Source organism: Budorcas taxicolor, chromosome 14, assembly GCF_023091745.1.
Source record: "Budorcas taxicolor isolate Tak-1 chromosome 14, Takin1.1, whole genome shotgun sequence".
In the NCBI taxonomy this organism is placed as follows: domain Eukaryota; kingdom Metazoa; phylum Chordata; class Mammalia; order Artiodactyla; family Bovidae; genus Budorcas; species Budorcas taxicolor.
The window spans coordinates 44,196,440-44,221,744 of NC_068923.1; the positions used below are offsets into that span (position 1 = coordinate 44,196,440).

The window sequence follows — 25,305 nt, forward strand, 5'->3', positions numbered from 1 at the left end:
CAGAAATGTCAGGATCCCAGTGTCTAACATATCCTTTATGAATTTCAAGATACAATTTAGTTCAGATAACCTTCAAATTTACATAAATCTTTTGACACACTAGTAAGTATGTGGAATGGTTATCCTGATGACATCAACATTAGCAAAATCTTATCTTCCCCCAGTTCTAGCCTTTTCAGAAATCAAACAGATATAGCAAGAGAATCTTCATGTTTGCAACATTAAGACTTCCATGGAATTAAAATTACAAAGAACTTCCAATGAACCACATATATGGAAGTAACTCATTTTAGCAGATCTAATAACTATTTTACAGGAATTCAGAGCCAGCCTGGGCAGCAGTATATTAAAAGCTATTGCCAATCACACACTTGCTATCATGCACTGAATAACAAGATATAATCTTTGAATTATATACGTACAAGATTTTTTAATGACTAATCAAGTTATGTGGCCCAGCCAACAAATATTACATATTCACAATAAACATTCTGCCTTTATTAGCCTCTAATTAAATCAAGAGTGATCCATTGGCTCAGTTGTGTTTGTCATCTCAGCATCTTGACTATCCATCTCTTCGGGCTCCTCCACGGAACTTCCCTTTTGTGCTTCTGACCTTTCAGCAAATGCTGCTTCCAGTGCCTCTGCCACACAGCCATCGGCTGTTTCTATATTCAAATTTTCAGTGTCACCAGTTGGAGAAAAAGATTCAGGTAAGCCAGTCTGAAGACTACCAGACTTCACAGAAGAACTCACAGCTTCCACTTTCTTTTGAGGAGGATCAGATGGTGACTGCTCTGTACTCTGATCCCGCAAGTGCTTGTCCATTGACGCCTGAATAGAAGACACCATTTCCTGCAATTTTTTCCGCTGGGCCTCAACCATATCAGGATCAAGCTGCCTGCTGTCTCTCATTGTAGCTACTCCAGGAGCTATTCGAATAAGCTCACTGTTACTAGGAGCAGCTGTGAATACAGAAGGCTCTGTTTTAATGGAACTACTACTAAAGTCTGTCCCTGTCGTATGCTTCCTTACAACTGCAGTCTCCCTGGCTCTTGGGTCAATGTGTGGGGTACTGGATGCAGTTCCTAGAGAATGCCCTTTCCCCTGAAAGGCTGTTACATTGTGAAGTTGCTCGGATTTCTTTTTCACTACTCCACCACTACCTAGTTTTAATAACCCATGTGAGGGGCTTGATTCCCTACTTCTTGTAGTAGCCTCTGCTCGAACCTGACTTACAGCCTCTTTAACTAAATCTTCAACATCAGGACCAATGGGAAAATGTCCTGCAGCGTCCACACACAACTCCAGTCTATCTTCAGAAGCATTGTAGACAAAGGTTTTGCCAGGCAGATGTGGGAAAGTACAATGCTTGCCATCAGCCATACCTTAAGAAAGGAAAAAGAATTTAACACATTAAAATCTTACTTTAAAGGTGGAGTAAAGACAATTATAATTGAAAGAGTAAACCTCCAATAATAATTTACAGGTAACAGCTTTCAAAACAAAATTAATTAGCAAATAATTTATTATACTTATTAACAGAATTTAATACATTACAAAAAAACAAAGAAATATCACCATAAACCTTAAAGTAGTTCCCCAGAGGGTCTGAAATATATATATCATTAACCTATTACAAAGTTAGGAAAGTTAGTCTTGAAACAAACAGCTGAGTTTAATAAAAAAAAAACACTAGCACTAGTGTTAGTAAAGCATTTGCTTAGAGGAAAGCAATAAGAAAATGGACTTTCATTTAATAAAATTCAAATTATAAACTTTAAAAATTCCTATAAGGGCAAAGTGTTACATACACATGTTGCATAATACTGAATTAAAAATCATAGTAATTCTATTAAATTACAGAATACCAGAATAAAAAGTTTCCTCTGTGTGTATATATGTTTTTCACAAATATAAAAAGTATAACTTTCAAAGTAAGATATTCCATAATTAAAGTAGTCGATGTGGGGGCACATTTAGGAAAGTTAACATTAAGGCTTAAGTATAATTGCAAAGACTTAAGTATAACTGCAAGAACTGACATCTGGTCACAATAAATTAATAATATCTTCTTCAACTCCTCTGAAATAGCTGTATTTCATGTTACAACTCTTATTCTCCTCTGGCAGATGAGAAGCACCAAAGTAAGAGTGAGCTGTTGATGCACCTCAAATGGCCCAGTGTGATACGCTTTCTCACAGTCAGCTGATGCAGCGGTACAGGGTAAGGACTTTAAAGCAGGCTTCCCTTCATTTTCCAGCTGAAGAGTTTGGTCTCACTACGTGGTATTTCAAATGTTTACACTTTTCCCAGCCTGGGCATAAAAAAGCTGCATATGTGTTTTAAGCTATCCAATATCTTTTTACATGTTAAGTTTGTACACTGTAAGTATACTCCAAATATGCAAAAATCAGGGTTTTCAAATTTTATGAAACCATACATTTTTCTATGTTTAAAAAAATGAAATAGAGAATTTATAATAATATATGGGTATGTTTATAGCAAAATATAAAGCCAAAAGCAAACTAGTTTAAAATGAAGGAGACTGTTAGCAAGCACTACGGAAATTCAGAGAGGGGAAGGATGAATGATATCTGGAATGCTTTGTGGGCATTAGGTAGTCTTAGAAGTATTAAGAATAGTTTCTTCCTTTCTGAAAAAAGCTACAGAATGAGAGTAAGTTCAAATAAACATTCATTTTGGTGGTAAGTTAAAGATCCAACGAGAATTTCCTCTTAGCAACAACATTACCTCTTAACAACATTTTTGGCAGAGAGAACTGACAAAATGTATGGACAAACTTTAAAATCAGAGATGCCTAAATTGTACCTTTCAGAGTACAACCCTGAATTCAGTTTTACCTTCCACCAATCCCCTACCTCAGAGAGCTGTAAACCATGGCCTAGGAAACAAAGGTAGCAAAGAAGACAGACTTTTGAATGGTAGGGCCAGGGATTCCCTGAGGCAAAGGTTTCACACAATTATTTCAACAGAGAATAGCTACTGAGTCTCACTGTGCCAGGAACTAAAGTAAACCCTGAAGATTAAAAAACAAAACATAATTATTAGGAGATGGATATAAATAGATAATAACACAATCAGGTAAGTATAACAATGGCAGTACTTCAGTTCAGTTCAGTTCAGTTCAGTAGCTCAGTCATGTCCGACTCTGCGACCCCATGAATCGCAACACGCCCTGTCCATCACCAACTTCCGGAGTTCACTCAGACCCACGTCCATCGAGTCGGTGATGCCATCCAGCCATTTCATCCTCTGTCGTCCCCTTCTCCTCCTGCCCCCAATCCCTCTCAGCATCAGAGTCTTTTCCAATGAGTCAACTCTTCGCATGAGGTGGCCAAAGTACTGGAGTTTCGGCTTCAGCATCAGCCCCTCCAATCAACACCCATGACTGATCTCCTTTAGGATGGACTGGTTGGATCTCCTTGCAGTTCAAGGGACTCTCAAGAGTCTTCTCCAACACCACAGTTCAAAAGCATCAATTCTTCAGTGCTCAGCTTTCTTCACAGTCCAACTCCCACATCCATACATGACCACTGGAAAAACCATAGCCTTGACTAGATGGACCTTTGTTGGCAAAGTAATGTCTCTGCTTTTCAAGATGCTCTCTAGGTTGGTCATAACTTTCCTTCCAAGGAGTAAGCGTCTTTTAATTTCATGGTTGCAGTCACCATCTGCAGTGATTTTGGAGGGCCCCCCCCCCCCGAAAAAAGTCTGACACTGCTTCCACTGTTTCCTCATCTATTTCCCATGAAGTGATGGGACCAGATGCCATGATCTTCGTTTTCTGAATGTTGAGCTTTAAGCCAACTTTTTCACTCTCCTCTTTCACTTTCATCAACAGGCTCTTTAGTTCTTCTTCACTTTCTGCCATAAAGGTGGTGTCATCTGCATATCTGAGGTTATTGATATTTCTCCCGGCAATCCTGATTCCAGCTTGGGCTTCTTCTGGCCCAGCGTTTCTCATGATGTACTCTGCATAGAAGTTAAATAAGCAGGGTGACAATATACAGCCTTGACGTACTCCTTTTCCCATTTGGAACCAGTCTGTTGTTCCATGTCCAATTCTAACTGTTGCTTCCTGACCTGCATATAAGTTTCTCAAGAGGCAGGTCAGGTGGTCTGGTATTCCCATCTCTTTCAGAATTTTCCACAGTTTATTGTGATCCACACAGTCAAAGGCTTTGGCATAGTCAATAAAGCAGAAATAGATATTTTTCTGGAACTCTCTTGCTTTTTCCATGATCCAGTGGATGTTGGCAATTTAATCTCTGGTTCCTCTGCCTTTTCTAAATCCAGCTTGAACATCTGGAAGTTCACGGTTCACATACTGCTGAAGCCTGGCTTGGAGAATTTTGAGCATTATTTTACTAGCGTGTGAGATGAGTGCAATTGTGCGGTAGTTTGAGCATTCTTTGGCATTGCCTTTCTTTGGGATTGGAATGAAAACTGACCTTTTCCAGTTCCGTGGCCACTGCTGAGTTTTCCAAATTTGCTGGCATATTGTGTGCAGCACTTTCATAGCATCATCTTTCAGGATCTGAAATAGCTCAACTGGAATTCCATCACCTCCACTAGCTTTGTTCATAGTGATGCTTTCTAAGGCCCACTTGACTTCGCATTCCAGGATGTCTGGCTCTAAGTGTACAGTTCTTCTGTGTATTCTTGCCACCTCTTCTTAATATCTTCTGCTTCTGTTAGGTCCATACCATTTCTGTCCTTTATCAAGCCCATCTTTGCATGAAATGTTTCCTTGGTATCTGTAATTTTCTTGAAGAGATCTCTACTCTTTCCCATTCTATTGTTTTCCTCTGACAGTACTTAATTCACTAATTACTTGAGGATTATATAACTCATGCAAAGCACATACCACAGTGCCTAATATACATCAGGCAGTCAATAGTTTCAATTTCTCTTAGATCAAAAGGTTTTGTAATTGCTTCCAGGTTTCTACTATAAAGCTTTCCCTTGGCTATTCCTAGAAAGAATCATAGCCCCAACACATTTATCACAGTATTACTTAACAATGAAACAATGGAAACAATCTAAGCTTTCAACAAGAAGAGAGGGGTTAAGAGAACTGCGGTCTATCTATGTAACAAAAGTAATACGCAGCTACTAATACTGATATAAATAAGTAACCTATGATGCCTCAGATAGTAAAATATGCATGATGGTAAAATAGCAGGAAAGTACTGTAATTACAATCATGCCCAAAAATGGATGTATAAGAGGAATATTTAGCAATTTTAGGTCATGTTCCCCATTTCTATACTTTCTAGACTTCTTACACTGTTAAAAAACTTTAAAATATATATCAAAAAATCAATGCAAATACTGTGTTGTGATTAAACATAATCATTTAAGCTTTACATAACTTACATAGTCCTCTGAATTTTAAGAATCAAGGTACATTAAAATTTCTATATCTTATATCAACAATTCCATTGGACGTATATACCAACAGACATGCATAATTATATTTATAGCTACATTCTTTCTTACATCAAAAAACTGGAGACTACCTAAAATGAATCAGAACAACGGATGAAGTATATTAAAATGATAATAGAATACTTTGCAGCAGTGAAAATGAACAAACTAGTTGAGCCCATGAATTTGAATGAATCTGAAAAAAGAGCTGCAGAAGAGAAAGTCACAGAGAGAATGTACACAGCATAATTCCATTTTTATAAAGTCCAAACAAAGCACTAAACATTGTAAGGTTAGATACCTATAAAAGTATTAAAACTAAATTTTCCATTCATCTCTGCATTTATCTCTGTATAAACATCTGCAAGGAAACTTACTACAGTTTAAGCAAATTAATTTAAAAACACCTTTCCAAACATAAACACTAGGAATATTAAAAGCTGATTTGTTATATTAGGCAATATGTCTGTTCAAACATAGATACAACCATCTATCTGTTAAGAGTGGATTTGAAAGTAAGAAAATTATGTTCTTTTTCAGTTTTTGGAGGGTAGTGGGTGTGTGTTTCGGGGGTGAGGAGGGCATGTTACACTTTTGAGTCTTTGCTCATGGGATGAGGAAAATGATCTGTCAAACAAATCTGTCCTAAAAATATAGATAACATTTTACCACAAATATCAGATGAAATTATACTTGAAAGGTAAAATAATTTTCTGATGGTGGCCTATTTCAAATGGCTATGTGATGGTCAAAAAGTAATTCTGCAAGTACAGCTGGGATTAGCTAAGTAATTATTAGGTACCAGGCCGATGGCTAACTGCTTTATGTGCACAACCTCAGTTTATCCTAGTCACAATCCCAAGAGTATCACACCTGCTATACAAACAAAGACACTGAGGCTTAGAAATCACACTGGACTAAGCAGTAGAGCCAAAATTTGACGTTAGATGTTCTTACTCCAGAGCTCTAAACTACCTCCTAATAAGAACAAACACTACAGGTAACATTTGAAAAAAATATATATAATGACTCTACTGACATCTAACCCAAACAAAATTCACCCATTTTTAAGTGTACAGTCTAATTTTTTTTTTTTTAGTATATTCAGAGTTGTGTAACCATCACCACAATCACTTTTAGAATATTTTCGTATTTCAGAAAGAAACCCTGAATGCATTAGCAGTCCCTTCCATTTCCTTCCCCCATCCCATTCCTGGCTCCAGGCAACCACTGACATATTCTCTAGGTGGGCCTATTCTGTCATTTATATGACTTTTCGTGTAAAGTGAAATAATACAGTGTATGGCCTTTTGTTTCTGGCTTGTTTCATATAGCATACTTTTAAGGTTCATCCATGTAGACTGTCAGAGAAGGCAATGGCACCCCACTCCAGTACTCTTGCCTGGAAAATCCCATGGACAGAGGAGCCTGGTAGGCTGCAGTCCATGGGGTCGAGAAGAGTCAGACACGACTAAGCGACTTCACTTTGACTTTTCACTTTCATGCACTGGAGAAGGAAATGGCAACCCACTCCAGTGTTCTTGCCTGGAGAATCCTAGGGACGGGGGAGCCTGGTGGGCTGCTGTCTATGGGGTCGCACAAAGTCAGACACGACTGAAGCAACTTAGCAGCAGCAGTAGCAGCATGTAGACTGTATCAATACTTCATTCTTTCTACTGCCAAGTAGTATTTCATTATATGTATATGCCACATTTTACTCATCTCATCATCAGCCGATAGACATTTGTATGCTTTCCACTTCTGACTATTGTGAATAATGCTATTATAAACATTTGTGGACCAGTTTTGTGTGGACAGTGTTCACTTCTTTCTGGTACACATGTGAAAGTGAATTGCTGGGTTGTACCGTAACTCCATCTTAAATCTTTTGAAGAAACTGCCAGACTTTCTCCCCAAGCAACTATACCATTTTACATTTCCACCACAATTTCCTTGCCAATAGATCTTATTAGCTGTCTTTTTGACCACAGCCTTACTAGTGAGTATAAAGTACTAGCTCATTGTGGCTTTGATTTGCAATTCCCTATGGTTAATGATGTTGAGCATCAGTTCATGTGCTTACTGGCTATTTATATATTTTCTCTGCTGCTGCTGCTAAGTCGCTTTAGTCGTGTCCGACTCTGTGCGACCCCAGAGATGGCAGCCCACCAGGCTCCCCCATTCCTGGGATTCTCTAGGCAAGATTACTGAAGTGGGTTACCATTTCCTTCTCCAATGCATGAAAGTGAAAAGTCAAAGTGAAGTCGCTCGTGTCCGACTCTTAGTGACCCCATGGACTGCAGCCTACCAGGCTCCTCTGTCCATGGGATTTTCCAGGCAAGAGTACTGGAGTGGGGTGCCATTGCCTTCTCCAATATATTTTCTCTGAATAATGTCTATTCAGAGTCTTTGCCCATTTTTAATCAGGTTGTGTGTCTTTTTACTGCTCAGTTCTTTATATTTTGTATACAAATCTATTACCTGATAGACAATATTCAAAATCTTCTCTCACTCTGTGGGTTATTTCACTTTCCTGTTGGTGTTCTTTGCAGCACAAAACTTTGCTTTTTATCTACTTTTTTCTTTTGTTGCTTGTACTTTTGGTGTCATATCTAAGATTTTGCCTAATCCAAAAACAAGATGTTTTATGCCTCTGTCTTCTTCTAAGAGCTTTCTAGTTTTAGCACTTATACTCAAGTTTTTTACACATTTTGAGTTAATTTTGTATTTGGTGTGAGGCAGAGGTCAAACTTTATTACTTTACATGTGGATATTCAGCTGTCTCAGCACCATTTATTGATAAAACTATTCTTTCCCCCATTAAACTGTCTTAACATCACAGCTAACATTTTTAAAATAATTTCAAACTGAAAACAAAAAACTATTTAGAAAATAATCAAGAGAATCATCCTCATACCACCCACCACAACCCTCCTACACACAAAAAACAACTGAGGGAAGTTATTTTCAGTTCTGTGAAAGACACTGCATAAGGACCCCAATTACTGGGGGCCTTATGATCAATTACAATTAAATAATAACTTAAAAAAAAACATGAACGGGTATCAATATATTTCAAAAGGTAGAAAGAAGTGACAGATGAAAAGTTAAAAAGAAAAGGATGCCAGAAAAAAAGGGGGGGAGGCAGGGGGATGCTCAGAGAGAAATCTATAGCTTTAAATGATTATAGTAGAAAAACAAATTTTAGAATCAATAATCTAAGCTTCTACCTAAATAAGCTTGGAAGTACAAATTAAATCCAAAGCAAGCATAAGGAAGGAAAAGGTATACATAACAGCAGAAATCAATGAAAATGAAAATGAAATCAGAGAAAACCAATGAAACCAAAGTTGTTTCTTTGAAAAGATCAATAAACTGATAAATCATTAGCTGGACTGGTCAGCAAAACAAGAAAGGCAGAAACTGCCAATATCAGAAATGACAGAGCTATAGACCTTACAGACATTAAAAAGACAGTAAGACAGTATTATAAACAACTTCATGCCAATAAGACTACTAACTTAGATGAAATGGACAGATTTCTTACAGGCAAAACTAACAAAGCTTATTCAAGAAAGGGATTAACCTTAAGAGCACTTTATTAAAAAAAATTAAATTCACAGTTAAAAACTGTCCTATAAAGAAAACTCCAAGAACAGATGGCTTCACTGGTGAATTCTACCATTTAAGAAAAAAATAATATCAAAGCTGTAACACTTCCCAGCTCTATTTTCTGAAGCCAGAATTACCCTGATTAAACAGTCATTACAAGAGAACAAGAAAACGAGATGGTTAGATGGCATCACCAACTCGATGGACTTGAGTTTAAGCAAGCTCCAGGAGCTGGTGATGGACAGGGAAGCCTGGCGTGCTGCAGTCCATGGGGTTGCAAAGAGTTGGACACAACTGAGCAACTGAACTGAACTGACAAGAAAACCACATACCAGTATGCCTCACGAATATGCTCACAAAAACACTCAACAAAATACTAGCTGTTGGAATCCAGAATGTGATGTTGGTTCAACATTCAAAAATAAATCAATGTAATTCACACTATCACCAAACTAAAGAGAAAAGCCTTAAAATGTTATTTCAATAGATGTAGGGAAAGAGCATCTGATAATATTCAACATCCATTCACAATACTATGAAATCATTAATGAACTGAATAAGGGCATTTCTGAAAAACCTACAGGTTTGAATGCTTTCCCCCTTAGACCAGGAACAAGGCAAGAATATCTACTCTCAACCCAAAATACAGTAATCCAGACTGTGGTATTGGTGGAAGGAGAAACATACAGATCAACAAAATAGAAAAGAGATCCTAGAAATAGACTCACATGAATAAGGTCAACTGATTGCTTTAAAAGTAACTTTACTGATTATATAATTCACCTTTTGCAAGTGTCTAATTCATGGTCAATTGATTTTTCAAGTGCCTAATTCATGGTCGATTGATGTTTGAATACAAGTATCCAATAATTCAGTGTATAAAGTATACCTTTTCCAACAAATGGTGCTGGAGCAACTACTGGATATGTACACACACACACACACACACACAAAATGAACCTCATCTCATACCGTACAACATATTTAAAAAATCAATTCAAAATGGATCATATACCTACACATAAATTAAAACTATATAACTTCCATAAGAAAATACAGAAGAAAATTTCTGTGACTTTGGATTAGGCAAAGATTTTTGGATAGGACACAAAAAGTATGAATCACAAAAGACTATTAAATTGGTTATCAAAATTATAAACCTTTGATATTCAAAAGATAATGCTGAAAGAATGAAAAGACAGGTTATAAACTGGGAGAAAATATATCCAAAATACTTATCTGATAAATGATGTGTGCCCAGAATATCTAAAGAACTCTCAAAACTCAATTAAAAAAAATTTTAAACCAATTTTAAAATGGGCCAAAAAATAACAAGATGCAAATAAGCACAGGCCTCCCTGGTGGCTCAGACGGTAAAGAATTCACCTGCAATGTGGAAGACCTGGGTTTGGAAGATCCCCTGAAGCACGGCATGGCAACCTACTCCAGTATTCTTGCCTGGAGAGTAATCCCCATGGGGTTGCAGAGTCGAACATGACAGTCGACTAAGCACAGCACAGTACAAATAAGTACACAAAAAGATGCTCAGTATCAGTTATTAGAGAAATGCATTTTAAAACCATTATGAGAGAATAATATAAATCTATTAGAATAGTTTTAAAAATAAACACCGATACTACCAAGTGCTGAAGAATACAAAATGATCCAGTCACTTTGGAAAATGATCTGGAACTTTCTTATAAAGATGAGCATATACTTACCACATGACTCAGCAATCCCACTCCTAGGTATTTAGTATTTACCAAAGAAAACTGAAAACATCCGTTCACACAAAGACCTGTACGCAAATGTTTTCAGTGGCTTTCTTCACAGAAGCCCAAAACTAAAACCAAACTAAATGTCCTTCAACTGGTCATAGGATTTTTAAAATGTGATATATACACACAATGGAATACTACTTGGCAATAAAAAAATAAACAAAAATGAATAACCTATTAATACATGCAACCAGACAGATGAATCTCAAGCATTAAAAACTGAAATTAACAAAATTTTTGGTAGAGGCAAGATGATAAATATTCTAGGTTTTGTAGACCATATAGTCTTTGTCACAACTATTCAACTCTGCCAGTGCACTGTGAAAGCAGTCCTATGTAAGCATAAGAGTGGCTGTGTTTTAATAAACTTTATATACAATAGGCAGTGAGTCTGAAATAGCCCACAGGCAGTAGTCTGCCAACCCCCATGTTCAATCAAAAAGCCAGATACAAAAGATTAAACTATATGGCCTTATTTGTATGGTGATATGAAAAAGGAAAACAAATAGGGACAGAAATCAAATCAGTGGCTGTCAGGGCCTAGGGATAGAGGTAAGGGATTAATTAGAAGGGCACAAGGCAACTTTTTGGAATGGTAGAAATATTCTCTATTTTACGTGTAGTAGTGATTACATGACTGCATATGTTTGTCAAAATTCATATGCCCATGTACCTAAAAAGGATGAATTTTATTATATGCAAATTATGTTTCAATTATCTTGTCAAAGAAAGGAAGGGAGGGAGGGAGAAAAGAAGCAAGCCAACTGGCCATTTTCTGGTCCCTGATTCAATAAATCAAAAGAAAAAAAAAAACACTTTTTTTTAAACAATCAAAAATCAAGGGAATTTAAATACTGACTGGTGATATTTTAAAAAACTATTGTTCATATCTTTTAGATGTGATAATGGTATTAAGGTTAAAAAAACAGTTCTTACTTTTAGAAATACATACTGAAGTCTTACAGATGAAATTGTCTGAGATTTATTCTAAAACAGTCCATTTGAGAGGGGATGGATAAAAATGTACTGATAATTACTGAACCTGGGTGGAAGGTAAATAGGGGTTCATTACATTATTCTTGCTACTTTTATATATGTGAACATTTCTACAACAGCCAAATTGGGTTTTGTTTTTTAACAAGGAATAAAAAGTACATGAGAAAGAAAAAACATAAAATAGAGATTATGCACTTGGTCTAAAGAGGTCAGGTAGGTAAAAAAGTGAGAAAGTCAGAAGCCAAAAGCATTCACATTAAATCTTTGAAAAAACATATGGTGTCTAAACATACACACTAGCAATCTCTCTCTTAACACCTTAAAACTCTGAAGATAACAGTTACACACTTGCACATATCTTTATAAACAATACATACACAATGTGAAAAGAAGTTATATATAAAGTGAATTATTTCCTAGACTCCAGAAAATACTGAGGTATATAGTAATCACAGTCCAACACAACAACAACAACAAAAATGCTGCATTATCTGATTCTGGGATGGACACTAGCACTATAAATAAACTGGCCTCTAATTCCACAATTTAAATGAGAAAATATGAAAAAGAAAGTGATAGGAGATTTTTAGTAATATTATAGCAGAAAACAGTTGACCCTATCAGGATAATAATTCATTCTAACTAGGCAGACTGATAAAGAATATATACCCTAACACTGGAAATCATTTTAGAAAAATATTATCTGAACTTTCTTAAAACCTTATAATAGCTTGAGTGGAGATATTATCCAAGAATAAAATCAGAAAGCAACTATACCCATGGTTTTCTTCATAATATTGTAGAATACGCCACCCTGCTGGAACATGTGAGGAAGACCTTTTGCATAAGACCATACATCTTCTCCTGTAAAATAAAAAGATACAGTATTAGCAGAAAACCAGAGAGTTCAACCCAGGCTTGCTTTAATATGGATGAGCCTCAAACAGAGATTGTAAGGCAGATATTCTAAATGAGCAATGCAGTCTAGTATAATATATCATCTAGGGAGCAATGTGGAATGAGGGACTATGGCTCCTCTAAATGCGACAGCCATTGCCAAGTGCTGTCACAGAAGAATATAGGTCCAATGGTTCAAGAACAAATGGCATTTTAAAAGAAGCCAGAAATCCAAATTTCTAATGTCAATTCTCCCAGTTTTTAAACACAGGAACTAATTCAAAAATGACTTTAAAACTGCATGAGTCAATACTGGGCATATTAAACAAAATATACATGAAGACTCAATCCAGTTTAAAGTAAACCAGTACGCAACTATGGACTAGAACAACAGAAAAGGTTATAGAAAGATATTTATGTTTTAAAGTAGAATATAAAAAATATATTCTATATTTATGTTAAAGCTAATAAAAGCAGATGGAAAGGGCTAGGGAGTAAAGTAAATAGGCAGACTGAAGATAAGTAATTAATGTATTTTGTTGTTCCAAAGTTGACTTTTTAAAACAGACATTTGGTGGGGGGGAATGATGAGATTTAGAATAAGTATCAGAAGCCCACAAAATAGCCACAAGCAAACCACCATTTCACAGAAACATATTTTTCAAGAACACCCTTTGAAGTGCCTATTATCAATAAGAAGTTTCAAATAAAAAGTTAAGAATGATAACCACTATCCCGGAAGTTAACAAAGAATGGAAGGAACATAAAAGTTATTTTGGTTTGTGGAATATGGTTTTTGTGTGTCTGTGTGGTTTCATTATTTTCTAATCTGATAAAGTATATGTAGTACTGCTTTTATACTCAAGACTTTTTAAAGTTGATTTTTGCTAGAAGATGATATTGTTGGATCTGAGCTTTGAATGGAGGTTATGATGATGTGAGTTAAGCATTCTGTACCTACAATCTCTCGGAGCTCTAACCCCTTCCCACATTCATAAAAAGGAATAAGAAAATCTGCATGGGAGTTGGTGAAAGTATAAAGTTTAAAAGTATACAACAAAGCCTAAACTATATAAAAAGCCTCAGCACTTAGCATTTCAGTTAATTAGAACATTTACTTACACATAAACACTTCATTCACTAATGATACAGTGCAACCGGAATATGGCAATATTTAAGGGTGAACACAGAAGTTTAATTTAAAATTTTGAACATTAATAAGAACTGCCAAATATAGAACGTTAACAACTCTGTCAGAAGTTCTGACTGTTGAATTTATCACTGAACTTTACTTGGATTATTTCTCTGGTGGTAACCTTTCATTTAGTCATTATCAATGTTATCTTAAAGGTACTTAGTATTTTATAAAATACTCTAGGGTATCATCAAATATTCTAGAATATCAAAGCATATCAAAAATTTTATGGCAGCACTTAATCATTTGGTCCGAATCTAGAAATGAAGTGAAGTTGCTCAGTCGTGTCCTACTCTTTACAACCCCATGGACTGTAGCCTACAAGGCTCCTCTGTCCAAGGAATTTTTCAAGCAAGAGTACTGGAGTGGGTTGCCATTTCCTTCTCCAGGGGATCTTCCCGACCCAGGGTTGGAATCTAAACAGGTGCCAAAATAAACTGCTCAGAACTGACCACCCAAATACTAGTAAGAAAAATGGTGTGTCTTAGTACTATTTTATAAACCTGATGATTCCTTACTTAAGCAGGCAGAACTCTAAAAAGAAAGAATTCTACTGAAGTGCTTATCAACCCTGTGTTTTCATCATCTCCCTAAGGATTGTTTTTAGACATTATTTTCCTAATCTGCCTTCCTAATGACATCTGAATACTACAGACACACTGTTTATCTGGTTATGTATTATGTGTATATCCTACACGTTTCATTAAATAGAGTAAGATTTATTTTACCCTCCCCCAAGAACCAAGTTTCACCCCCTTCAGACTATATGGCCCCAGTAAGTATGCATACGCTATTGCTTTAAGGAAAGGATAGATACCATCTAAATTCCTCCGAGATGGCTCAAGTGGTAAAGAATCTCACTGAAATGCAGGAGCCTCAGGAGCTGCTGGTTCAATCCCTGCGTCAGGAAGATCCCCTGGAGGAGGAAATAGCAACCTGCTCCAGTATTCTTGCCTGGAAAATTCCACTGACAGAGAAGCCTGGCGGGCTACAGTCCATGGGAGCACAAGAGTCGGACACGACTTAGCGACTAAACCACCACCACTCAGCTCTGAGCAGGTACCTCACATGGCTTCGTTTTCTCCTCACAACTGAGCCCTATTTCACAGAAGAGACAAGCTCAGAGAGTGTAAATCATTCTCCCAAGATCAAATAGCCATTAAGTGGCAAAGCCTCAGTTTGAATCCTGGGAATTCTACAGCTTATACTCTTTCCACAGTTACTAAACCGTTGCTGCTGCTAAGTCACGTCAGTCGTGTCCGACTCTGTGTAGCCCCATAGACGGCAGCCCATTAGGCTCCTCCGTCCCTGGGATTCTCCAGGCAAGAACACTGGAGTGCGTCGCCATTTCCTTCTCCAATGCATGAAAGTGAAAAGTGAAAGTGAACTCACTCAGTCGGGTCCGACTCCTAGCAACCCCATGGACTGCAGCCTACTAGGCTCCTCGGTCCATGGGATTGCCAGGCAAGAGTACTGGAGTGGGATGCCATTGCCTTCTCCGGACTAAACCGATACTAAAGGTCAATCATGTTAGAACAAATTTGGCATAACCATCAACACACTCTCTTCTTATAGAAACCTACAGCATCAACGACTGATTGGAAGAAAAAAAAAGGCAAATTATTGCCTTTGGTGTTAATATATACACTTCCACTGAAGTCATGTTTGTTGTAAAAGAACCAAGGAAAGGGATTAGGGATCAGAAAGCAGGAACTGTGACACAGCGAAGTCTCCCATCAGTCACGGACAGTTCCGCATCCCTTCTAGAACTACCCTGGTTTAGGCCTGTCTCCTGCCTGAAGGGCTGCCACTGCCTCATCCTTGGTTTTCACTTTAATCTTCTTCTCCCCAAGTCCCTCCTCCACACAGCCTTAAGAGTTAAACCTTTAATGGTTCCCCCATACGATAAGGCAAAAGGTCTAGTCTCTTTTCATGGCATGTAAGTCAGCCTAAGATTCCTTGTCCTCACTCTCGCCTCATATCTCTCATTAAATCTTGATTTATACAAAGCAAACCACCAAAGTGCTCCATTTCCCCAAAGGCCAATAATAGCTATGCATTCTTTAAAACTCAACTTAGGTGTCACTTCCTCTAGGATTCTTCAGTGGTGGGTAGGGAAGTTCCTTCCTTGCTGCTCCTGAACACCACAGCCCTGGTCACAAGGCAGGCTGAACTAACTTTTCTGTTTCCCTTTCTATATCAGAAGCTTTTCAGAGTCAGGAAAAGGTCAGTGGCCCATTCGACTTTCTACTTTCAAGGCCTGGCACAATGCTGCAGAGACAGGAGCACTTAGAATTCATGTAATGAATACATAGTATAAATGAGGCTTTTTCTTTTAATAATGCCTGAGAGGAGTCCATGAAAAAACTTAGCTTAAGCACTATAATGACAACTCTTCTATAATGCTATCTGGATAAAATGTTAACTAATGGTACTATCTGTATACTTCTTCATGAATTTAATAAAATCATAGCAAAAACAAAGGTAAAGACTTTTAGGTACAAACTTGGAGTTAAAAAATAAACAAATCACAGTAATGTAACGTATATCATGGTGACCATAGTTAATAATACTGTATTTGAAAACTGCTAAAAGAGTAATCTCTAAAAAAAAAAAAAAAGCGGGGGAGGGGGCATGAGTAGAATTACTTTCTACCATTTCACTGGAAAGCAAATTCTTAGAGAAGAGGACTAGTCTCATTAAGCATCTACCAAATGTTAATTCATATTCTTCTGATAGCCTCCACTTATTTTATTTTAATTCATCTCCTTCTTCATAGTACAACAGTAAAATACTTACATTGAACATACTGTGCATAACTGTACAAAAAAAGACTATAACACAACCATAGAAAACCTCTGTTCATACCCTGTCTTCCTCAAATCCTTCCTAATAATCTTTTTTTTTTTTCCTAATAATCTTAATTCTCCCACCTGACAGTAATTACTATATATGGCAGTGATAGTATGGATGATTTTCCCTTTGGTTGTCTAATTTTCTTCCTCTTTAAAAAGAAATAAAAATTTAAAAGAATGTTAAAATAAATAATTTTTAAATGACTTTTTTCTAGATTTTAGAAAAAAAATCAGTTAATCACTAACAACAAAATAATGAAGCTAAAAGTGAGTTTAAAAGGTTATCATTCCAATTTTCTAACTTTAGATATTTAAAAAGGCAATTTGAAGTTTCTACTTGGCAATTTATAAAGCAAGTAAGATTTTAAAATCTAACATATATGTGAAATAGTTATTAAAATAAGAAAAACAAAATCAATTTTGAAATACTGTTTACAGTCCCCCCTCCCCAAATATCTAAGTTAATTCTGAATTCGAATACCTATTACCATAAAACAAACTGACCAAAATGTACATTTAAACTAGGAACTTGGGGCTGTTTCTACTAGAAAAAATTCTAAAGGTGTTCATTAGCTGAAAAAGTTGTTGCCATCTCTCTACTCTTCCTGCAGGTTCTGCCATCTAAAATTGTCTCTACCTTGGTGGCTCAGAGGTTAAAGTGTCTGCCTCCAATGCGGGAGACCCGGGTTTGATCCCTGGGTCAGGAAGATCCCCTGGAGAAGGAAATGGCAACCCACTCCAGTATTCTTGCCTGGAGAATCCCATGGATTGAGGAGCCTGGGGGCTGTAATCCATGAGGTCACAAAGAGTTGGACACGACTGAGTGACTTTACTTACTGAAAGAAAAGTGGAAGTGAAGTTGCTCAGTCCTGTCCCACTCTTTGCAGCCTCATGGACTATAGCCAACCAGGCTCCTCCATCCATGGGATTTTCCAGGCAAGAATACTGGAGGGGGTTACCATTTCCTTCCCTAGAGGATCTTCCCGACCCAGGGATTGAACCTGGGTCTCTCGCATTGTAAGCAGATGCTTTACCGCCCACCATCTACCTTACCAACTGTCAAAACCATTTCTAAGAAAGGCATGCTTGTTTCTCTCCTTGTATTCAGTCCCTTATGCGTGTCTCAGTGTAATCATCAGCATTAAAAGATATATTTATCACACACATACATGCACACAAACCTAACTGTGTGGAAATGTGTACACAAACATACAGAGTCTGAGTCTCTGGGGAGTAAGAGAACTATTGTATTCTACTCCCTACATAAATGAGTTCTTTGAATTTTTAAAAGTAATATTATCTTATAATTGAAAAAATATGAAGAAAAAAGAAATAGAATCATGTTTAACTTAATCTTCAAATTATAAAAATCACCATTTATAATATACATATTTACCTTAAGATACATCTATATGCATTCCTTTTATTCAATTTTATAACTGTTCCCCCATTAGAAATATCCTGTTTATAAATCAATTAGAAAAGTTATCTGATAGTATGTTAAGAATAATAGATGCATTAAGTAATATCTAGATTTGAAAGTGTCCTTCACCCAATATTTGAAGAAAAAATTCAAGAAGCAATGATGATATTCAGACTCCAAGTCATCTTAAAAATAAGTGTCTGAATACCAGATGCGATTCTGAAAATACCCAAGGCAGCTACCACATCAAGAAGTACTATGAAATTATGAAAAACTGTGTAAAAAAAAAAAGAAGCTGTGTAATTTAAACTTGTATATTAAAAACTCATGCCATTCTTTCAGGAAGATAGAAAGTAGTTTCTCAACTCCTGAAAGGATGCTAATCTTCGCAGTAAAGTGGAGTACATATAACAAGTAGCTTAATTCCATCAAAGCAACTCTGACAACGTATGTATAAAACTCCCATAAAACTGACCAACTGTTTTTCACAAATGTGTCTTTATCTCTTGAAAAAGAAAATTAATGAAAAGTTTTGTGGAATATAATACTAAAAAAAAGAGAAATTAGCCTAGTATTTACAGTGGATAATGTACTGTCTATCATATCTACCACAAAAAGCTGGCCTATAAGAAAATTTAATTACATATTTTGAAAAGCCAGCGTTAGAGTCACTCACATATTGTATAAATAATGAAGAGAACAGTGTAAAAAACTGTTTAATAACATCCAAGTGGTCTGGATAAAGAAGATTAAAATCTGTGAAATATTACAGGTAAGAACACTGTTATTCCTTTTTTAACTAACATTAATCATTAGATTCAAAGTGACAAGTTCCATGAACTGAGCAAAAGACTGATGCACTCACTTACTGTTTTTATACAAATAATAGATATAAATTCTATTTAATAAATATCCTACTTAAAAAAACAATAGAGAAACCCCATGTCTCTGGCTATCAAGAAGTCAGCCTATTTAATGAGGATACACAATCATTATACACACATATATACATATATATCTTATATCTTTACAGCTTTCATCAACAGGTCTCCAGCTTCCTTTTTCTCTATATATAAAAATTATAAATCAAAGCTATAAAAGTATGGGAAGTCCTCAGTTGAGACCCTACAGGTAAATTTACGGAAGGCAAGGATCATGTGTGATTTATCTTTGTATCTACAACACAGTCTCTAGCTCATAGCAAACATTTTGCTGAAAGAATCTGCATTCATTCATTCAACAAGCATGTACTTAGCACCTAGTAAGTGTGAGGGCCAGTACTAGGTGATAGGGTAGTAAGTAAACCAACATATAAAATCAGGAAAACTTGTAACAGGTGCTATGAGGGAGATGAACAGGGTGCCATAACAGAGGGAACCTACTTGGAGTGGCTTAGCAAAGGTCTCTGAAACCCTTACCCCTGGGTAAGGTGGTCAGGAGGAAACCTCTTTTAAGAAAGTAGTATCAAACCTTAACCTAAATGAGAAGGAGCCAGCTATCTGAACAGCAGAAAGCTTGATGAGCTATTTGCTAAACTAACACACAGTAATTCACAATTTCTGCACTTTGAAATTTACAATTTTCTTAGTAAACCCTGTCATTTCCCATTTTCCAGCCCTCTCCAATCTAAACATCAAGAGTTGCCAGCACTCATTCACATAAGGTTGTGTGTACTTACTTAGCTATCCCCATACTGAGATTTTTTACAAACATAACACTTTTAAGAAAATCTTCCCAGGAATTCCCTGGCAGTAATGTGGTTAGGACTTCATGCTTCCACTGCCGAGGGCATAAATTCAATCCCTGGTTGGGGAACTAAGATTCCACAAGCCCCACAGCATGGCCAAATAAAGAGAGTATCTTCTACATAATTCAAATAGAGTTATGAGAGAATTAGAGGTAGAAAACTAATCCTTACAGAGGGACTAATATACGGGCCAGGCACTGTTTTTGTACTTTAAAGCAGAAAGTCAAGTAATACCACCATGAAATTAGCAAAGCATTACGCTTAAATTCTGTGTCAGGAGTAGAAATGGGAGAGTTAATGAAATGTGTGGGTTTTTAAGGGCAGCAACATAAATGCCAGAGGTGGAAAGAGAAGAGATCATTAACAAGAAGACATCATCTTAGTCAATTCCTCGCAGTCCACAGTCCAGTACTCAGACACTAAGGTCCAGAAACCTCAAGTCAAACTCAAAAAGTGACTAATTGTAAACAAGAATTATATTTTACTGATTTTCATTATGAAATAGTAATATATTATTATGCTGGCCAGAATTTTAGACTACTGATCATAATCTCACCGGTGCCACTGCATTTTTAATCTCCATGGAGAACACAACCTCCAAATGAATATAAGCCTCACCTCACTGTCACCTCCACATGAATACTTACATCAGGAAGCTAAATGAGTGATTAGACTAGAAGTTGATGACTATGGAATCGGTAAAGGGATACAGATTTTTCAGCCAGGCCACGGTGAGGACTGATCAAACAGTCCTGTCCCTCAAAAGAGATTACCTTTCAGTTACCAGAATTTTCATGAGCCCCAGTTGACACATCTTTCTCCTTTGTACAGCACTGTATAAACAGTGCCAAATTCTGCTTTTCAACTGTTTTTCAATGTTCAATGCTGACCATCCATTCCATTTCTGCTGACATAGCCTTTCTTTAGCTATGTTAATGTCATCTATTTAATTCAATCAAAAAAACTTCCAAAGTGCCTACTACCTGCCGGGCACTATACAAGATGCTGAGCATCCAAGGCTGGATATGAGCCACATCCTCTTCTATTGAGAAAGACCTCTCTTCCTGACCAATCTATGACCTGGAGATTACTGGTTTTTTTAAAACGTGCCTTCAGCATACATCTAAGTTTACCCATTCTGTGCTGGTATTATTTAATTTACAGAGTTGTGGGAGTACATAACTGTTACCTAAGTATCAACTACAAGAGGTAATCCTGTGTATAGGAAGCAACTGAAGGCCTGAGCAGTTAAGCAGCTTGCCTAAAACCACTAAGTTGATAAGTACTGAAGCCAGAATGCAAATTGTAGGACTTTGTGACTCCAGAAATCAGTCTTTTCCTTTACTCCACACAGTCTCCAAGAAACTAAAAACTCTTAAAAGACAGAAAAACGTAAAGTGCCCCTAGTAAGTACATTTCTTGACATATCCCCCAATTCAATAATTACGTCTGATAAAATAAAGTCAGCAATATTAAGCTATAAACTGGCATAGATAGATCCCCTATTAATAGATTCCCTATTAACCAGGCCCCCAAACTTAAGCCAGAAATAAATTATCTTCATTTTGGAAGGTCAAGGCCCAATTCACTGATATTTAGTACTCTTAGAAAAGACAAAAAAAACCCAGATCACTTTTTTACTTGAAAGATATCATCTCAGCAAAAATAAGGCCCCTCTAATATGTAATATATTTCAGTTTTACTTCTACTTTAAGCCTCAATAAAACATACTAACAGTAATTTAAAAACAGATTAGCCAATAAAAATAATGTAAAAAGTACACCATTGAATCATTTCCCAAATCATTTAAAGCTTTAAATCACCTATTTGGTTGACAATATATTTTTCTTTATGTTGAATTATTAAAAAGAAATGCTTCTTAAGGAATCCCATTAACATCTACCTCTGTTTATTATGTTTTTCATCAGTTATAATAGTTCATTATAATAGTTCATTATAATAGTTCAGTATAATAGTTCAGTATAATAGTTCATTATAACTGATGGCAAAGAGTCACCGAGCAAATTACTTAAAACACAAATCCCGATGTACAAATAAGAAAAAGCTGATGGATTGGGAAAGAGAGAACAGGAAATGGATAAGAAATTATTAGGTGGGAGTGCAATGAGCATGTAACCCAGAAACTGCAATTCATCAAACAGGAAGTCCTGAAATCACATGACATACAGGAAAATGAAATTTAAAAATAAATGACAAGGGACAAGGTGTGCACGCTCGAAAGAGCCAAAGGGGTAAAAAATGGAAAAGGCTGTAAATGGAGTTATTACACTACGATTTTTAAAAAATAACAAGCAATACATTATACTTAAATAATCTGGTGACAGTAAGGGACTACTTTCACTTTCTTAGTTATGTTTTCCCAGTATTTACTCAACAGAGAATCACACTAACATCTATCCACTGTCAAAAAACGAAAGAAAAGAATTTTCTTCTAAAATATATAATGTTTTTACACTGACCAGATTTTTTTCCACAAAGACATGAGAAAAACTCAGTATATTACATTCACAGTTACGAAACACCATCTGAGTTAAGCTGATCTTACCCATTAACGTTGCTAAAAGACACAAGGAGTACATTTCTTTGTCAGCTTGCTCCTGAAGCTCCTTAGATGACAGCCTGCCGGCGACAGCACTATCTTCTGGTTTCACAGTGTGGGCCGAGTGGGCAGCAGCAGACTGACCCCCTTCGGCTTTACTTTTCAGAATCTCGATTGTGATTCTGTCACCATGCTGTAAAGGAACTGGCTCCTTTTCCATTCCTGCCTGGGGTGGCATTAACTCTTTAGGAGGAAAGCCGTATCGAATACACTGTAAATATGGCGGAATGTTGAATTCTCTGGCTATGCTTTCCTGAAGTTCAAAAAAGGTTGTTGAAGACTTAAGTGTAACCATGGACTGCCGTCCGTCATTAGTTGTGATTCGGATCTTTTTCTCCTTAGAAGTGGTTGGCGAATAGGGAGCCTTGGTAGGGGTGGCAGGTGCAGAGGATGGGCCATCACGAACAGTACTGGGAGATACAGTCCTGGGCTGCCCCTTCTGTTCTTGTTTTAACTTCTCTGTTTTCCGTTTCTGCATTATAGAAGCCTGTTCCGCAATATTCTGTTGAATAGTTCTTTCAGTTTTACTCATGTTTAACTCCTCCTTGTGCAAAGTTTTTGCTTTCTGTCCAGTAAGAATAATTTTAGTTGGGAGCGGGGACTCCGACTCTTGTCCTTGTACATCTCCAAATCTTTGGGCATGAGCACCATCTATATTTACAGGAGTATAATCATCAGGATTCTTTTTGGCAGTCTGATGCAATATAGTGTGGACAACTTTCTGAACTAAGATTTCACTCCCGAATTCACCTGGAAAGTGCTTGGTAACAAGTTTCATCGCAACGTCATACACATTGCTATTCAAAGATGCATCACTTTCATACTGGAACCAATACACTGTTTCTCGGACCACTCTTCCACCCCATTCCAAAGTAATAGGAAAAGCTTCTGGTAGATTGTCATACTCTTTCCCATCCCAAAAATGTTTGAATCCACAACCACATTTGCCACCAGTGGACCTGGAATTAGTTCTGTCCCCATCCAAATACACAATAGACCCATCTCCTCTAACTCTTCGCACAGATGTGCCATGGCACCAATTACAAGCTGTAAGGTTACTCAAGCCGTAGTCTGGTACCAGGACATCTCTCACTGAATCATATGAGCAAACCAAATTGTTCAAGGGAAAGCTATAATTTTTGTCAGGCCTCAGCTGTCCATGAGTACTTTTTGCCAAGTTATACAGTTTCCCTCCCGGAGCCAACCACTCTGGAGGAACATGAAGTTCAGAAAGGGCACCACAGAGCAAACATTTGTGAAGGCGATTATCCATTACTGCTTTTTTAGCAGCTGCTGTGACTTCTTCAGGCTGAACTCCTATCACCCCGGTCCTCCTGTAGAAATACTGATGGACATCAGCCACCAAACTAGGATGGATACCGTGCTTGTCCATAAAGACTTCTTCCATAGCAGCAACAAGCCGAAGTAAGTATTTATCCTGCAAACTTCTGTCTCCTCCAATAACGCAACCACCATCCTCCTCAAGTTTGATGTACTTCTTAATGAGGTCCTGAGGCACACCCCATGCTTTAGGAAGCAAATTCATAGGCAGTTTGGGCAAAGCAGCCCCTTTTATGCCTACCAACGGGATATAATGGTTTCTACCAGAGCTACTCCAAGCGATACAGATTGGTTTGTTCAAATGACCATCTCTGCCGGTGCACTTCTCTGCAGGGATGAGCCCTGGCAGAAAGGTGGCTGAATAATCACCAGAGCTTCTCATGCCACTGAGCGAATCTAACAAAATAATAGGGCGATGAAGCACATTGGCGAGGCCAAATATGTGGATGTTCCGCAGACCCAAGGGAACCCCCTCAGGCGGTACAAACAGAGGGTCACACTCGTTGATAATGTCCTCCCACTCAGCAGCATCAATGAAGTCATGGAACAGCGCTTGATACCGGGCCAAGTGCTGCTGGAAGTGCTGTTTAAGATTCTCTCTCAAGGCATGCCAGAAGAGCTCCCGGCCCACTAGGGCCCGGGACACAGCATGCACCAGGCAGTGCCCGTCCCCGTCCACATGCACGGGAATGAGGCATTCCTGACTTTTATTGGCCCGCTTGATGTCCTCGAGGGTGTCATGCAAATACAGGAGGCTTCCGGAGCGGTCCTTGCCGTAGCCCACCGTGTTGACATGCTCCGGTTCGATGAGGAAGGCGCGGTCACCCAGCAAAGCGCAATCGAACAGCTCGCCCTGGTTCATGTCCCGGAGCAACTTAGCCCGGCCAGTCTGTTTGTCCATTCCGTAGCGAGCTAATATGGGCGACAGCAGTTTGCAGTGGTAGTTTGAAAGGCCCATCACCTTTACCAGTTCCGTGTTCTTCTTGGGTGCCCCCGTCACCCCGAGCAGCGCGTTCCGCAGCAGGTTGTGAAGCACTACGTCCGGGTCGGTCACCTCCTCCACCCCCAGCAGCTGTTGCTGCTCGTGCCGCTGTCCGCACTCGGTACACTCGATGCTGACGGAACCGGAGGCCGGGAAGAACAGACGCGCCTGGCACTTCGGATCCGGGCAGCTCCCGGAAAGGATTCTCCGGTCTCTCCGCTTCGAGAGCCCCCCCGGAGTCGCCGCCGCCGCCGCTGCCAGAGACGGCGGAGTCTGCGGAGCCTCTGGGGGAGGCGGCGGCGGCGGCAGCGGAGGCGGCGGCGGCGGCTGAGACATAGCTCTCGGCTCTCGAGTCTCGCTCCGCGTCCCAAGCGACCCTCAAAGGCTCATAGCCCAGACCCCCGC

At 38.0% G+C, this 25,305-nt stretch overlaps 1 protein-coding gene across 1 annotated transcript; it reads right to left on the reverse strand.

Annotated features, from left to right (window-relative positions):
* Positions 1-499: 499 nt before the first annotated feature.
* Positions 500-25,236, reverse strand: VCPIP1 (valosin containing protein interacting protein 1). The gene is made up of 3 exons (XM_052651895.1): positions 22,524-25,236; positions 12,618-12,704; positions 500-1,388 (listed from the first exon to the last, which is right to left on the reverse strand). The coding sequence occupies exons 1-3, from the start codon at positions 25,234-25,236 to the stop codon at positions 517-519; spliced, it is 3,672 nt and encodes a 1,223-aa protein (XP_052507855.1). The 3' UTR covers positions 500-516.
* Between the last annotated feature and the right edge of the window lie 69 nt (positions 25,237-25,305).

Coding starts and splice junctions, on each gene's coding strand:
- VCPIP1 (XM_052651895.1), bottom strand. CDS start 25,236: ATGTCTCAGCCGCCGCCGCCGCCTCCGCTGCCGCCGCCGCCGCCTCCC. Junction 12,705..22,523: donor TCTTTTAGCAACGTTAATGG/GTAAGATCAGCT, acceptor TTTATTTTACAG/GAGAAGATGTATGGTCTTAT. Junction 1,389..12,617: donor TATTATGAAGAAAACCATGG/GTATAGTTGCTT, acceptor TCCTTTCTTAAG/GTATGGCTGATGGCAAGCAT.